The sequence below is a fragment of the Protopterus annectens genome, chromosome 10.part0, assembly GCF_019279795.1.
Source record: "Protopterus annectens isolate FY-2018-M chromosome 10.part0, PAN1.0, whole genome shotgun sequence".
NCBI classification, from domain to species: Eukaryota; Metazoa; Chordata; order Ceratodontiformes; family Protopteridae; genus Protopterus; species Protopterus annectens.
Window position 1 is genome coordinate 1,652,497,518 of NC_056744.1, and position 18,233 is coordinate 1,652,515,750.

Here is an 18,233-nt window from a genome sequence, read left to right on the forward strand (position 1 = left end):
TGTTTTGTGGATTAATAGGTTGTATTTTAAAATTTTTCTTTATGTGACAAGTATTTTGCTACACAAAATTGTCTGGTAACTAAGAATGAGTCAGTACTGAATGAAGCAATTCAGTGTATGTATTTGCCAGAAGACACCATTAACCATGTTAGTGAAAAACTAATAGTCCACATAATTGTCCCAGCAGAGTATCCCTTGGGTAGGGGCATGGGTTGCCAAGTGTCCATGGAGTCCTTACCCATCAGGTGATCCTATTTCTGATTACAACGGCACTATACAGGGAACTGTGTTTACAGTTTTTGCTTCTCAGTGTTTGTCCCTTTTTGTTTTAGTTGCATGATGTCCACTCCCATTCTCAGGTTTTAGCCCATCACTGTCATTTAAACATGGGATTAAAGGATGTATTCAGTTTGTATAAGTAACATTCATGGATACCATAGGGAAAAGAGCCTTTTCTAGAACAGGACTTAACATTTAAATTTACAATCCTTCATGGTACCATTAAATGAACACATAATGCAGCTGAATATGTTTCATGGTGCAGGTGAAACAACTTTGCCACACTATGACTGTAACATGTACAATTGCTTGTCATGTTCACTGAATTGTTTGTCAATCGTGTCCCATATATTTTTATACTACCATCTGATTTCCATTGTTATGTAGTATCTAGTTCTCTATATGTACTATTTGTAATGCTCATAATACTGTATTGCTGTCTGAAGGTTAACTCCTGTAATATTTAAAATCTGGTTGTGATTGAAAATGATCAACAGATTTTTAATAAATTAAATGAGCATACTGTTTTTTTGCAGTCCACTTTCATGTTTGTTTAGCCTAATTATGTTTTTTACCCACAGGACAAGCTGAAAACTGCTTTAACAGCTCTAGAGTGCAGAGTGAAACATTTAAAAGATTTGCAAATCAAAAAGGAGAAGGAAATTGCAGACATACAGGTATGGAGACCTTGTTTAGTTATAGATGTCTTGAATATAACGAATGATCAATGCGTTAGAGCGTCAGTTGCACATTTTAGATTAATATCTTGCTACTTGTTAAAACAAAGTTTATTCCATGAATGTTTTACTGGTTGTTAGTGAATAAAGTTTAAAAAACTTATTAGCTGTACTGCAGCTTTTTGTCTTAACAACTGGACAACAATGAATTCTTCTGAATTGTTTAAGAAGAAAGTATAATATACTATTACTAAGCCATCCAACATCTCAGAGGCACTGTTTAAAGATTATTTCAAAATGTTATAGGTTCATAGGTGATCAGAGGAGAATACACTCCAAAGTGGTGCATCACTGGTACGCTTTTTACTTTCAGAAGTGATGGCAGTGACTAGCAACATGGGTTCTGTCAGAGGAGCAGTTAACTGTCCACTAAACAGTGTAAGGATTTATACTCTGATTTACATGGCAGTAATACCTGCATGGGGAGTAGTGTCAAAGGCCTTGGACATGTCCAAATATGCTGTATGCACTGTACGTTTTCAAAGATGTCAATGAGGTTAAATATGTCCAGATTAATGTATGTTGTATTTGCTGGAACCTGTTTTGTATAGCACAGTTCATAAAGTTAATTAATGGTATGTTCCACAGAAGCCATTCTGTGCTGTGGTAGCAGGGTTGTCTTAGCAAGTAAGGAGCCCAATTATGTTTGGGAAGCCCAAGCCACAATCTTCATCACAGAGTCCCATCCCCTCCAGATATTCCATGCCCTTCTCCATTTTTTGCATTAAATCTGGAGTTTGTCAGTGGTCAGAGCAAAATAAAGATTAAAGAAGGACTGATGGAGTTCAGATTGCAGGACTGTGAGACATCTTTTTGCTTTGAGTAATAAAATATCTGCGTAGAGGGTAAGGTTAAGTTCAGGTAAGTCATAAGTAATGTCAGTGTCATTTGCTGAGACTATAGTGATGGTTGTGGTAAAACTATTTCTGCAGCCATGCTATCAAATAGAATCCCAGAGCTATCAAAGTGGTTAAGCAGCTGCTTAAAGAATTTTCTGAAAATATTTTTGCAAGAGACTAAAGAGTAGAGATGGATCAATACTCTTTGTGGGCATTGGGCTGGGGTACCTTAGAGGTATAATGGTGGCATTTTTCAGGGCTGGTGGAACAATTCCTGTGGTAAGTGAGAGATTATAAATATAAATTAGGGGTTCAGCTATTTTGCATGCTGCTTTCATACGGAAGTAATACCATCCTGAAATCCTTTATTTGTCAAATTCACTTGATTATTTTTATCCAAATGCATCTCCTGCAACATTGCTATTAGCCTTATGTTTTTTAATATAATTTAGTACTCATTCCTTTTTGTTTATACCTGTAAGGCTATTCACATTCCAAGATAATATAGAAAGAGTAGCCATCATGATAGAAAGGTATTGTTCCCACCCATTGTAATTAATAGTTCTTTAGAATGTGTATTTCCAAATTTTGTTTTGCATGCATTCACTTTTGGCAGGCTGGTCTTTTATACAGTTCTTTCTTCTCCTTTATATATCAGTCTGTCTCACATTACTTAAGACATCTTGCTATAATGAAAACCCTCAAACAACAAAGTAAATAAATTGTCTGAAACCCTCCTTTCACTTTTAATTTGGGACAAACACACATAACTGTGTACATTTTCAGGAAAGTATGTTTAATGCTGCAGATAGGAGCAGCTGCCCCAAATTGACAATTGCAAATACAGGCATTACTTAATCTAAAATTAAGGTTAACCATGCTAAAATTTGTGCTGCCACTTACACTAATTGCTGTCTGTACTTTTGTTATCTCTGTTCCCTTCACAAAGTTAAGAGAGAAAGTTTGTGGCTAGAGACAAGTCATAGTGATTGAGAGGATATGCTGTAGTGATGACACATTCCTGCTGGTGGAAATCTTTCTTTCTGGAGGGAAAACAATCTCATGCTCCTCTTTAGTCATTCCCATGAGAAAAGTGTGATTTTCTGTGTTTCTTTTTAGCTGTAAGCATGGAGGCATGCTACAGAGGCTGGTGGACTGACAGATGAAGACATTTGTAGCAGTAGCTTGTATAACTAGATAACAAAGCTGCCGACTCAGATCTGTGCCACATAGGGATGCAAACGAGACTGATAATATGAACTATGTTAAAAAACGGTTAGCTAGTGTTGATATAACACCCAGAATACTTTTTTTTGTAACTGGACTCTTATTTTATAGAATATGGTATTTGTACAACAGATGTTAAAGTTTTTGCATGAACTTGACAGCAACAGTAAATAATGTAAGAGCATTTAGCAGTAGATCAGTTTTTGATTCATAGTACTGTGTTTAAAAAATGCAGCCTTTGTTTCTAAGGCCAAAACTTTAGTAATAAGTATATCATTTTAAGTGAAAGAAAGTACAAAGAATAATGTGTTAATTTTGTTATAAATTTGTAGGGAAGGGTCACTTTACAAAGTTTTGTAAAAGAATTACCAATATGAGAACTGAAATGCAAATTTTAGAAGTGTGTGTTTCCATCATGTAGAATAACTGAGTGTACCCAGTGACACTACGTTAAAATGTAATATATTTTTAGAAGATTGAGTGATTCAAGCACTTCTAGATTCTGGAAGCACAATGTATTTTATCAAGGGCTCCCTGTGGTAAAAACATAAGAATATTTACAATCAAAAAGTAAATTATGTCATTACATGTCTGGGAGATCTTTGCTACATCAAATTGTGTATACACACTGTTATGTGTACTAGATAAGTTGTATAACCCATCCTGTTTACCTGTCCTGAGAGGGTTGACTCTGCTTGAAATAAGTTTGCAAAAATAATATTATGTGGCTGTATCCCCTGACATGGCCCACAAGTTAATATTAAGAAAACATTTTTCCCGTTTTCAAGAACTATGCAAAATGTGGGATGAGTGAGAATTCATAGATACATTGTAGAAAACTGATGTACATTAACATGAAGAGAGAGCAGTAACCTGATATTCACTGTAAAAATGGGGAGGATAGTGAGCACAGCAGTGACAGAGACAAAATCTAGAGAAGGGAGTTATCTTAAAAAATATAAAAGAAAAGAGCTTGCTCACTAAGTTAAAGCCAGCAAGAGCAGACTCTGCAGACATCTGAGGTTTGCACACCCGACGTTTACATGTTGCTGTGATCTAGCTGCCTTTAGATGTAAGAGACTTTTTCATCAGTGTATTCTGCCTGGCATGATGGATCAACATCTAAGAGTAAAAAAAAAGAGAGACAGACACTAAGCCAGTACAGTTTGAAAGCATTACAAAGCAAGGGTTATGTGTAAGTTTAGCTTGACAATGGTACAAGGCAGAGAGCAGAAAAATATTTGCAGATTGAAAAGCCTTCAGGGTAGGAAATGTAAGTGATTACTCACTTACTAAAAAGAATAAATCTCTCACTGAGGAAGCACACCCCATGGAAGTAAGTTTAGAATAAAAAATTTAAAAGCTGGGTCGAATTTTGAACTTTTTATCCAGTTAAAAAGAAAACTGTAGTAGAGGAGAAAACTAAGCAATATGTAAGAGTTCAGAGAAAGTAGTTTACCTGTAACATATTTGCTACAGTGTAGTTAAAGATGGAGATATAATACTCAACCAGAGATGTAAACCCACTTTTTAGAGTGTGACAGAAAAATCAGGAATCTTGGCAGCAGTTAATTATAAGTAATGCCACAGTAATGTAGGTGGATGCAATTTGTTCTGAGATTTCCTTTTCTGAGGGACATGGAGGAAAAAAGGAAACAGAAGGTGGTAAATATTCCGCCTAAGGTAGAAGAAAAACAACTTGGATAATAAAAATGCAATAAAAGAGTGATGTGTATTCACCCTGAAACAGAGGGAGATGAAATATGTTCAAAGATGCCTTTTCAGAGAGACGTAGAAAAGAAGCAATACCTGAGAAATTGGTATGCATCCATTCCATAGTATCCTTCTGTCCTAGGAAAGGGATATAAACTAAAAGAGTGGCAATGATTCACCTTTAAATGGAGGGAGAGAAATGTAGAAAAAGTAAGAAAAAGGAGAAGGCAGTGTGTACTGATAGACAAGGTGACGCTGAACAGAATCCCAAATAGATTCCTGTTTAAAATGTAGAGGAAGGGGTTCTACACATCAGGTTGGTGAAGAGAAGTAAACAGAAAAATTAAATGAGGCAGAGATTGAAACTGATGGAGCCAAAGCTTGCTGATGGTTAGAACTTTTCTGTTTATCAGAAGTGCACTGCACTGACAGGCCAGCAAAAAGTATTAGTACTGAAACAGATTGGATACATGTAGAAGAAAGGCCCTAGTGTAAGGACCTTCAGAATGGACCAAATGTAAGGCAGTGACATAAGAAGTAGAGTGCAGAGTTCTGAGCCTATTTCTGCTAAAGTAAAACAGAAAATACAATTAAAAGCAGACTCTAAGCAACATAAATCTAAGTATAAATAAGATTTTGTTTAGGGAGATTTACCCTTTGAAGTAAAACATACTGCTAACATACTTATACTTAACATACTGCTCCCAAATACTCACAAATCTTAACTCCATTTTACTTAGCAAACTCGAATCAACCTATCACAAAATAGCCAGATTTGCTGCACAACAAACCTACAAATCTCACCACTGTATCTCCCTCAAACATCTAAACTGTCTCGAATTACTACATCTTGTACTCCTCTCTAAGCTCCAAATTATACACTCCATTATTTATTCACCATCCTACTGTCCAGCACTAGGCACCATAATCTCCCACTATGTCCCATCCAGACTACTCAGGAGCTCCACCCAAGACCTTTTACAAATTTACAAGCCCAAGACCAAAATAGGAGCCATTACAAACAGCTACCATCCCTCTATTGTTTGGAACAAAGTCCCACAAGAAGTTAGATCACTTTCACATCCTAAAGTATTCAAACTAGCCACTAAAGAGTACTTAAAAAGTCACTGGATATGTACCTGTTCTCAGCCTCCTTGAATATACCTTCACTAAATAACAAACCTAACTTGCTGTATCTTACCATCATTTCTTCTCCTCTATATCAAAACATTTACAACTTAAACTAGTCTACTTCATCATTTTTTACCGAACACCATCTCCTTTCCTTCTGCTGCAGTATTCTTCATAACATTTTTATAGAGAATTGTAAATGCATGTATATGATAACAGTTCTACAAGTTTTGTTATGAATGATTATAATGTTAACTGTGTTTGTAACGGTTATATGTTCTGTAACTATGTTTTGGAGCTTTTCTCCCCAGGCCTCTGCTGAAAAAGGGCTTTTGCTCAGTCAGACAATCCCGGTTAACAAATGTAAAATAAATAAACAAAAATAAATAAATAAACAAAAATAAATAAATAAACGTAACGATTGAAAAGGAAATGAAGGACTGGTCTCCACTCAAACTAAGGTAGAGAACCGCACTGAAGAAAATAGACTTAACATAAAGCCAAATTTTAAAAAGATAGATGCATGCTAAAAAAGATGACTTGCATAGTGGGGGAAGTAGCATCTTCAGAACAATAAGTCAGCATTGGAGTACCAGGATGGAAGCAAAGAACACAGAGGAAATAAAAACATAGTAGGCCTGCATTATTTAGAGAATCGAACCTGAAATTTCTAGCTGAAGAACAGGTTCACATGGAGAATGTAGAAGGTATAGACATAGTGAGTACATTAGTTGTGCAGGATATCTGTGAGGCAAAGCAAGATGACACAAGCATAACATTTGCCCTTCGCACCAAGTTAAAACTGGTGATGGGTAGAATCATGTATTTCAATGTATGCATGCAATTTCCATGATAGCAGTTCAGTGAGCGTCATTAAAGATACTTTTTAAGTAGAATTGATGCCCCTCTTTCTTAACAGACAGATGTCAGAAGTACAGTGAACTTAGTGACGGCAGTGGACAGTGAGTAAGCAGAACCTGCTAAGGAGAAAAGGTATGGAGGTTAGCAAAAGTTATGCAGGCATTCTGCATAAAAAAATGTTCAGAAAATAAAAGTAAGATGCAAGATTATGTACAGAACATATACACAGCATCTCTAGGAAAAGAAGAAAAAAATTACAGCTAGTAGTAAAATTCTGAGTTGATAGTAGGGAAGCTACCAACACTTGGGTTATCCTGTTTGATAGAGGGAAGAGCTTGTTTAGGTATGACATAGATGATTTGCACAATGTGCGAGTTAAAAGGGGAGACTTCCATAGCATAACACCAGTAAAAGAAATGTTGCTATTAGGGGTCATGACAGAATTATAGTATGATATAAAAGGGGTGACACCCATGACAATTTCTGTTGGTAGTAAGCATGCCTCTCAACCTCTTAGAGCAAGAAATCTGGACAAAGCCATAAGTAAAAGTTGGATGGAGGCCCAAAAAGGGGGCAATTATTAAATATTGCTCCTACAAACTTGGAAAGTCAATAGAATAATGGGTTTTGCATTAGCGTTCATTTTCTGAAGAATATGAAGTCTGAAACTCAAATGTCTGTCATTTTCTAACTTTAGTCTTTAATGATTTGCCACTAATTTGCCAGAAAACCATAATTTTATGAAAAACGGACCAAAATATGAGGCAAAAATCTGTACAGTTGAGAGGCATGGATCATAGAGATGCTTTGCAACACTAATTCAATTTAGTTGAAAACTGTTTCTGAAGGGCAGGTTATGCTTAATTTATTCAGAATACCAGAACCAAGATGAAGGACAGTAACAGGAAATGATGTAGGAATGACTTATGGTAGCTATAGTAGGAAAGTGTTATCTGGTAGAGAATATAATGTACCCCACAACTGAATTGCCGGGTTGTAAAAGACAGACTACCCATCATGAGGAGTCCAAATCACCTCATTTACTTCAGTGGGAAAGGGGCAGTTGCATGTGGAGTTTGTTGATACTGTAAAAAATGTAATGCTAATAAATTCTTGTGATATTTTACTGTTAATGAAAAATGTATTAAATATATTTCTTTAAATATGTATCCAGCATATAATGGTGAGTTGCAGGGCCCATACCTCAATATAAAATAAAGCAGCCTGTAAGGCTAAATTGGGGGTGAGAACGCCTCAGTGGAAGGGCAGTGTGATGAAATGTAGTACTGGAAGCATGGAGGGCCCAGTCAGGGATAATCTGTAGAGCTTCATTTGTAGACTGTGATTCATTTTTGGAATTAAGAGTTAGATCTAGGAGATGGGCCTGGAGATTTTTTGGGGTTGAAAGTGGGAGTATGTTATGGAATACCTGAGCTTAAAGTGTGGCCTTGGAAAGAGGCCTCTGAGTTGTGATAGAACTTTCTATGGAGTGTTGAACTTTATTGACTGAACTTTATAGGTTCATAGGTATGTACTAGGCTAATGGCCCTGGGGCTTTTACAGGCCGAGCCCATAGAAGTGCCCTGGCATTGTGCCGCCCATCGTTAGTTCCTTGTGCCTCTATCAAGTAGAGCCACTGGAGTAATCCCCGGGATGAACTTTCTATTTCCCATCTACTCATCAAGATTTCTCTTAAAGAAGGTTAGTGAGGTGCTCTTCTTTACATGTATGGAAAGTCTATTCCAGTGCATGGGCAATCTCTGGGTTATGAACCTGTCATTTCAGCATGTTCTGTTGATTGTGGTAATGAGGTTGAGGTCTCTGGAGCGTGTGGTGCGGAGGGATTGGGATTTGTTTAGATGTAGCATTTCTAACAGAGCTGGGTCAGACATGGATTTGTAAGTCAAGCAGAGATCGCCTCTTAGTAGACGATATGAGACAGAGAATAGCTGGAGTTTTTTGAGTCTGTCCATGTAGGACATGTGTTTAAGACCTAGGATCCTCTTTGTGAAGTATGTTGTTGCAGGTGTCTAGTGAGGTACATGCCAAATGGTATGTTGTACTCTATGATTGGTCTAATGAGGGAAGAATAGAGAGAAAAGATTACCTCTTTCTTCCTGGAAACAAAACCCTTGGTAATGAGATGTGCCACATAGAAGGACTTTCTGACCACAGTGGCAATGTGGTGGTCGAAGGAGAGGTTGCTATCAACCTTTGTACCCAGATCTCTTATAACACCTTCAGTGTTCAGTGGGCTCCCATCGATGTGGTAATTTGTGGGAACTGAGTTTTTCCCAAAGGGGATGATGATGCATTTTTTGGCATTAAGCTTAAGGCCATGGTTTCAACACCAGTCATTGGTCTCAGTGAGTCCTTTCTGTAGGATGTCTGCATCACTTACAGAGTTAATAATGATGCAGTTGTTGGTCAGCCAGAGTCCCACCATGTTGGCCTGGACTTATGAGAAGTAGATGCCAAACAGGAGAGGACCCAGAACCAATCCCTGTGGGACTCCACTCATGACTGGTCGGCAGTCTGACTTGGAGTCCGCTACTTTTACACTGGGTTCTATCTGTGAGCCAATTTTCAACCTACCTAACGACATAGGGGTTGATGCCTAGTTTGCTGAGTTTTTCAATAATTCCCGAGTGAGGAATGGTATCAAAGGCCTTGGCCAGATTGAGGTAAGCTGCATAAACTGCCTTACCTTCATCCACAGCCCTGGTGACTGACTCAAAGAAGTCAGCCAGGTTGAGCAGGCATGATCTACCTTTCACAAAACCAAATTGCATGGGATCTAGTGTTTGGAGATTCCCTATATCCTTATTAATTAGGTCCATGATGATGCACTCCATAGCCTTTATATATCAGACTCATCAGGCTAATGGGGCAATAATTTCCAGGGTCTGTAGTCGCTCCTCCTTTATGGAGAGGGATGACTGTAGCAGTGTGCCATTCGGTAGGGACAAAGACTGAGGTGAGGCTGTGAGTGAACAGAGCACACAGATGTGGTGCCAGTTCACTTTGTAATTCATGTTGAACACAGCCAGGGATATTGTCGGGTCCCATGGAAGCTGTATTCTTGGCCAACCTGTGCTGCAGTAATGTTGGGTGCTTGGCATTCTTCCGGTATTGAGATTGGTCCTTTGGGGGGGGGGGAGTTAAAGTTGGCACTGAATCTATTGGCCAGTATGTTGGCAATATCTGTTGGCTCAGTAAAGGAGGTACCATTGTGCAGTAACTCAAAGCAAATTTGGATATTGCCATGGAGATTCTTGATATAACTATAGAAGGCTTTGTGGTTGTTTTTAGTGTCTGTCACAATTCTGATTTCATGGCTGGCTTTGGAGGTTTTGATGAGGAATCTCAACTTTTTGTTCAGGGTAATAAGGGAATTTTTTCAGTCTTGGAACTTCACCTTTTTCTGCAACAGTTTCTTCCTTCTGTTGTAGAGTTTATTAATGGCAAGGGACTACCAGACTGGCTTCCTTTTTTTGGAGGAGAGCATCTTGGCTCTGTTGGGTATGGCTAGTTCCATGCATTTATGTACGTGTTCGTACAGTGCATTGGTGTTATGTTTGGCAGTCATGAATCTATTTTCCATTGGCATGGGTGCCATGAAGTTAGCCACCTCTGTTTGTAGGAGTCCAACGTCAGCCTTGGGGAAGTTTTTCATGGTGGATATTTGCAGGGGCTGTGGGTGAGATATGGATTTCCATGGTGATTAGTTTGTGGTCAAATCTAACCAGGGAGGAATTGAGTACTGGTGTAGAGCAACGGTTGCACGTGTTAGTAATAACCAGGTCAAGGATGTTGCTTCCTCTAGTAGAGAGGGGTAAGAATTAGCTGGTTCAGGGCATTGGAATTGATGAATTCCATAAAGCGTTGGGCCAGTGCATTGGTGCATGAGTAGTTTTCCTAGCTGATGGAGGGGTAGTTGAAGTCACCTAGTATGAGAGCATTGGGTTGGATCTTAATAGTTTCCAGGGTGCTTAGGAATGTGGAGTGAGAGTCTTGGGACATGGTTGGAGACCTATAGCAGGCTATGACCTGAATCATCGTCTTACCCAATGTTAGTTGTACCCGGAGTATCTCAGATGCTTTATGTTGGGCTACTAGTCTGGAGGTGTGCATATTCTTTATGAATATGGAGACACCACTGCCTTTGGAGCTTCCGTCCATGTTCTGGGCAGAAAGGTGTGGAATGAGTTATAGCCTGGTAGCACAAGGGTGCTTTCTGCTACTTTCAACCAGGTCTCCATTACAGCACAAATGTCAATGTTCTCCATTGTGAGGAGTGCTTCAAGCGAGTGCATCTTGAGATTTAGACTTCTAGCATTGAGCAGCATGACCCTCAGATTGCATTTATTTATAGCTGTTATGGTGGTAATTTGGTATTTGGAATACTGCCTAAAAAAGGCACTGTAAGGGTGGCAAGAGCCTTGGTCAGTACATGAAAACCCAGGGGTGACAGATGCAGGCCATCATTGGCAAAGCATCGAGGTCTGTCAATTATGTCATCCCAAGCAGACTGTTACTGGACCCCCTTAGAATGACACCAGAAACTAAGACAATTGTTGAAGTCAATCATTTTCTGTTTGTACTGTGGTATCATTCTGGGCAATGGTAGGATGCTGCTCAGGGCTAGAGTCATACTTGCCTGTGCCACATAATCTGAGAGCTCCACCATGTCTCTTTTCATGTAGCCCAGGGAGGTGCATCTCAGGTCATTCAGACCCACATGGACAATGACAGAGTCATATTTGTACTTGTTGTGGAGTGACCTGAGTGCGTGTATTATGTGTTGGCATCTGGCACCTGATAGACAGCTAACTGCTACCTTCTCCTTATTCAACCTAGTGAGTGGGACATCAGTGTACCTCCCAACTGAGTCACCTATGATTATTGTATTGGGCAAGCTGTTTTGCCTTAGGGGCTTACGTTGAGAGGCACACTGTGTAGGTGAGCTATGTGTCTTGTGGTTTGTGCTGTGCTGTGGTGGTCAAGTGCATCTCTGCCTTGGAAGTCTCTGCTGTTTGGGTAGATTTCTATTGAAAGCCTCCATGAAGGTGGGTGTGTGTGTGGTTTGTGTTTTTATGTGAGGGATGTGATGGTAGGTTTTATTTTTGATTTATTTTGTGTGTGTGTGTATGAGCAAATCTTCCATTACTTTTATTTAATGATTAAATATGATTTTGTGTATGCCTCTAATACATTCATAAATTCTACACTATACAGCTATATATTTCCCCCATATAAATAACTTGTATATGCTAAAGCTTGTCTTTGTATCAAGTATGTATCTCCTTCCTACTCCACAGAGCATCTGTGGCTGCTGGTTGTCTTTCTCTCTTAGCCAGTCATACTGGTGGGTTCTTTCTTAATGCCAGTAGCAGGTCGCCAGTGACACAGACAGATGCCTTACCTCTGTGTTAGTGGGCTGGTCTGTACTTATTTTGTTTATAAGGAAAATGCTTGGATGCAGATGATATTGTCATGTACATGAATTAATCTTGCCTCTTTATGTATTCATTGTTTTCCAGGAAGATGTGTTTTCTTTGGAACAATACATTTCACAAGAATTTGCAAAACTGCACCAGTTTCTGCAAGAGAAGGAGCAAAAACTCATCCAGCAGCTTAAGAATGAATCCTCAGACATTCTACAAGAAATGGAAGATGATCTTGAAGGCACTGAGTGTGATGTTTTATCCTCCCATGTGGTAGAGTCCACTGCTAACTCTGATCTCAAGAATAAAGAGGCAGAAGTTCTAAAAGACAGAGACACACACGTCCCCATTCAAGCTGATATTACACCCACTAACAAGATGTTGTCTGATAATCATTTGGAGATCAGAGAACATAAAGCTGTTGGTTTGCTTACGGTAAGCCTGCCTTTCATTCTTTCATTACTGATTTGCACATTTTTTTGGGGGGAAGGTGGGAGGATGGGTGATATGGAAATCTGTCAAAAATTTCTTTATCTCACCTATCACCACAGTAAATTTTGCAAAGTCATTTGCATAATTGTGAAATAGTTATTCACATTTTTATTATGTCACTCTCTCTGGATGTATGAAAAACATTGCATGTATAAATAAATCTGCCTTCGATTTATGAATCCTTCCATGAATTCTGTGAATTTTTCCAGCTAACAAAAAATGATATGCTCTGTTATGGCATACATCTGCAACAACTTCAAAATGTATTTCTCATTGATTTATTAGATAATAATTAATGCCAGTTAGGGCAAGCACACACCAATGACATGATTTGGCAGAATAAAAACGTGGAGCGAAGGAATACCTTTAAAAAAAAAAACACCACGTATAGAGGTTCCTGAAGTCCTTCACTTTTGTGATATGTCCCCTCATTCCCCCTAATTTAACATAACTCTGAGGTTGTAGCACCCTGGGGACTAATGTATTTAACTTGGGATACAGAGTCCTGCAGATACCTCTTAACCTGCAGACATTGAAAATAGTCACAATGAAAATTGAAAAGATGGATCCATCCAAAAATGTAGACCTCTAATTGGGATAAAATCTGACTGCCAAATAGCCTCCCTTATTCCAATACGAGTGTAGGATGATTAGAATTGTACGTTGAAAAAAAGCAGAACAATAAAAACGGTGGAAAATACAAGCACATTATCAGAAAGACAGAAAATCTGTAGATTTTAATGAACTGTATTGCAAAGTTGTATCACACAAGGTCATTTATTTTTGTTTCTGAAGAAGGGAGATATAAACTGTGTGTCATCCTTCCTTTAAATTTAGTACCAATTGTATGTTGGTCATTTAGTGTGTTCTGTGCACTACAGTTTCAAAAATAAAGTTTGGGGGGGGGTCTGAAAATTGTGTGGAAGGGTACAGCGAGAGTGAAAATATGGATCTCCAAAAGTAGGTACATAATGCACAGGGGTAAATCAGGCCCATAAATAAAACTGTTGCTTCAAAATAGAGACAGCTGAGAGGTCTGGTCATACCATGGAAAACTTTGCCGTTATTGCCATAGCGTTTAGTGCAATATGTTTTCATTTGGTGAGGCTTAATAAATCACTGGTAGTGGGAGTACCGGTACTTTCTCTGTAGAGACAAGTATTTCTTGAACCAAGCAACAGCCTTGGGAGAGTCAGCGTTAAGAAGCCTAGTTTCTGTCTTCAGCCATACTGGGGATTGTTTGTCCTTTAATTGAGAAGTGTAAAAGCAGCAGCATATCATTCCCAGTCTTGGGGTCTCTCTAACCAAAAGACAAAGATGAGTGAGCATCATAAACCTTTTTAATAACAGTCCATCATCATCCTTTATAAATTGAGAAGATACGTTAAAGACTCTAGCCAAAATAAATATTATTGAAAATACTGAGTTTCTTTGCTGAAAGACATGAAATAACAAAGGAGCCTGTAACTTTTTGGTGACTGGTAGGTACTCTTCCAAAGAGCAGCCATCTTCGCCATATATTCATCCAGATTAAGGATTTATCCTATATGCCCTTCACGTTCAAATCCAACATGCTCATTACATTAGCATTATATAAATATTCAGGTATTTAAGGCAAATGTTTACTCAAAATACAGCAACCTTTATGTTGTCCTTTTTTCAGAGATAATGCTGCTAGGTTTTAAGTAAAAATGTCTGATTTGTGCAAATTTTAGTTTAGGTCTGATATGCTTACAAAGCTTCCTAAATGAAAAAAGCAGAATACAGATATTCTGTTCAGGGTCCTCTTTCTTGAACTTTGCAGTCATCAGCAAAGAATGACATATTAGTATGAATACTGTGTGAAGTGTTAACACTGAGTGTGTTCTTATTATTTAAAAGTCTATACTGGGTTCATTGGCTAGAAGAAAGTACTTGTGATGCCAGGCACCCCTTTCTTGTACCCCTATTTCATTTAAAGATATTAGAGACTGCAGAGTTCACCAGCTTTTGAGCCCTTGGGGATTTATATAATGCCCATGCAGCTTGCACAAAGGAGGGGGATCCCATGTATTGGAGAATGTGCCAAACATACTGCCAATTAATGGTGTCGGATGTCTTCTCAGAATCAAGACGGTTGGCAGTGGTGGGGTCCAGTATACTCTGAAGTCCCAGCATGTGCATTAGTGATATACATATGATCAGTGCTTGATCTGTCTGCCACACATTCCCACTAGGAGAATTATTGATACTAGAATATCACAGAAATGGCATTGGTTTGTAGTTCTGAACTTTAGATGCATCTTTGTTGGGTCTTCGAAGTACTGTTATAATATTAAAGAACAATGCACCATGAATTACTTCTTCCTTTGGAATGAACTGAATCGTTTCAACAAAGGAGTTACTGGAGTATCTGTAGGGCTTTGCGTACTTCAGTATGCAAGCTATCAAGTTCTGGGGCTTTGCCCCAAAAGATTTTGAAATGTAAATTTGGACTACTTTTTTACTTTTGGGAGAAGTTAATGAGTTTGCTTGTTCCCCTGAGAATCTGGATATGTCTTCCTTTTTCTTTTGATAATTTGGTTTACCCAAGGGTCATTTAGTTCCTGTCACCCTTGGTATAGGATATTGTAAAACAACACATTATTGATACATGTCCTTTCTGTAGGTAAGGAATACTGCTTTTCTCCTAATAAGTCACCATACTGGATATCCAAATCTAACTTGGTATCCCCATAGTCTGTTACACGTATCCTGTTCCCACCTTTGCAGAGAGACATACTTTAGATAAAGCTGAGCTTTTTCTGATAGGGCTTTGATAAGTGGGAAGTAGGTCAGCTTTTAGTTTTTCAATATATTATTGGGCTCTCTGGATGTGCTGCAGTTGCAGCCAAGGCTAATATGCTGTTACTTCCAATCTCCATATATGGGAGTCTGGTTCACCTATTACCCATGCCTTAGCCTATGCACATAAGCTGTACAGTTCTAGCTTGAGAGGTTCCCAGTTTAGCCTTAGAGGAAAACTCTATAAAAATTAGTAAATGACTTAAAATTCTATCTGATCTTTTTTATGAGCTCCTGTTTCCCAAGAATTCTCCATAGGGGAATAATGCTCGTTGAGAGTGGTCAGTTTTGAAAGATGGCCTTGTGGTACTGAAAAGGCACAAGGAAACTTTCTGCCTTGTAACAAGATGTCTGCCACCAACCAGAAGATTGCATGCTTGAAATATTACTGGCTGGCTCTGGTGAGGTAAAAATCTTTTTTTTAAACAGCTTTATTGAATTATAATGTACGACATAGACAAACATACATTAACAGAAAAGAAACAAACCATATTAACACTTTTTTCCCATTTACATACATTTATCACATATCTTTTCTTTTTAACAATCATCAGTCCAGCATCACAGAAATTGCTGAATTCCTCCCTTCCCTTAAACCTCTCTCCTCCTCATGAACACGAATATGCACGGTTCCCATAATTTCCATTTATTTATGTGCAATTTGCTCCTACCTTTTGTAAAGATCCCTCTTCTAGTGCTTTTATTTCTTTTATAATATTCAGTGTTCCAAATACAATTGGTTTAGACTTTGATTTCCATTTTCAAGTAATTGGTGTTTTGGAAGCCACCAGAATTAAACTTAATAAGGCCTTACTATGTCTAGGCAATTCAGATCCTGTGTCCTAGCTAAAAAAAATATACATATTTGTTATATATATTATAAAATCCTTGGTTACAGCCATTTGCTCACCTCATTTTTCATGCAGAGTATTCTGTATGAAACTTTTTAAATCTGCCCAGTAATTACAATCTGAAAACTTATGTTCCCATTTATCTGTTTCTTCCCATTCATACCTCCATCATTTGCTATATACCTGAGGAAAAGTTTGAGGTATAAGCTTCTTCATCCCATGTAGAATTTTCCAGGTATCCCATTGGTCCATTTCTACCATGTACCTGTTTAAGGTCTTCTGTGATAGGATATGTGTTGGACCCATGGTCATACAGCAGTTATAAATTAAGGACCATATTGTGATCTCCCCCCAGTGAGAAGCTTTGAGGTCCTTTTTTTCTTTTTATCTACATAGTCAAATAATTCTTTAAATAGTTAGATGTAATCTTCATTAAATCCTTAACATTTCCAACTATAAACATACTGGGGCGGATGTTAAAGGTTGCTTTTGATGTTTTTCCCTTTTAGAACCAACTTAAATTCAACAAGCTTGAAGTCTAACGATGACGTAACAAAAATAGCCACTCCAGCATTTGCATTGTAGTTAATGGTGTGTGAACTGGGGCTCTTCCAAAGAGAAAATACTGTTGTTCTGCTGTGGTAGTTTGTGTGCTTTCCTCTGCACAGATTGTCTACTTTTATTCTTTTAATCCAGTTTTGAGTGTTCTCCTTTAAGCTTAAAAGTTTAGATCTCTTCTAATCGCCAATGCAAATGCAGCATTAATTAAATAGTAACAATGCACTCATTGCAGCAAAATCCACAGAGAGTTAAAGGTATTGAACTTTGCTTGAATATTCAAACAGTAGCTTGTAGTTATGAATGGTCTACCCGATTCCTTTGAGGTAGAGTCCTTGGTGTTGAACTGTCAAATTCCAACTCCCTAAACATTTGACTGTTTCTAAAGGGCACAGGATTCATGCAGGTTTCTTTACAACTCCACCCCCCCAAAAAAAAAATCTAGATGGAGATCCAGATATAGTGTCTGAAGATACTTCTAAGACAGCTAATCTAGACTTGAGTGTAACACTTTTGACAGTGACTATGAAAGTAGAATTCTTAACCATTTTGCGAAGAAGGGCTATACTTTTCCCAGCCTACAGAGCCCTGAACTGTCAGATCTACATGGTCAAGTATCCACACATAGATTGTTAAACATCTCCATGATGCTTGTGGGGAGTTATGAGTAAAACTCTGAAGGGTACATTAGTGAGCCAGGTGCAAATGTTGTGCAGGTGGACAGTGGGTATGATGCTATGAATGCAGTATCTAGGGCTGCTGCTACCTTGTTTTTCATTGAGAAACATTCCTGTCCAAAGCTGTAGTCCCTTCCTGCAGATGTTCAAGTGCAACTCCTGAATGCATCTTTGTTTAAAGACTTAAGCTTTTGGCTCCCCATCTCATGCTGTATTAAAAAAAAAATGGGAAAACATGGAAAAAACAATGGAATCACCATCTTATTCCCAACTATATCAGCAATTATGCAATAAAACAATACCAGGAGTAAAGAAACAAGAAATGGCCAAAAGGTAAGAAAGGTACCCAAAAAAAGGAAGTGGCAGCCAGAGGGCAAAGGTACATTTCGAAACCCCTAGCATAACTCTCAGCAGGGAGCATGTGTGACTGTCTCACTCTTCTTCATTCTTTGTCTCCCTCACAAAAAAAAAAAACACATGCAAAAAGACACACACTGGCCCTTACATTTCCCACTGCTTCTCCAGCAGCCTGCAGGGATTGGTGGCTGATTGGCCCTCTTCAGACAAAATTGACTAGGCATTACAAAGGACACATGGG

At 38.4% G+C, this 18,233-nt stretch overlaps 1 protein-coding gene across 1 annotated transcript in view; it reads left to right on the forward strand.

Moving 5' to 3' along the window:
* Positions 1-18,233, forward strand: part of LOC122813856 (zinc finger protein 566-like) — a 230,584-nt gene that overhangs the window by 127,445 nt on the left and 84,906 nt on the right. Inside the window, exons 2-3 of the mRNA XM_044086395.1 lie at positions 861-956; positions 12,331-12,669. Coding sequence (XP_043942330.1) covers positions 861-956; positions 12,331-12,669 — 435 coding nt within the window. The remainder of the gene's footprint in view (positions 1-860; positions 957-12,330; positions 12,670-18,233) is intronic.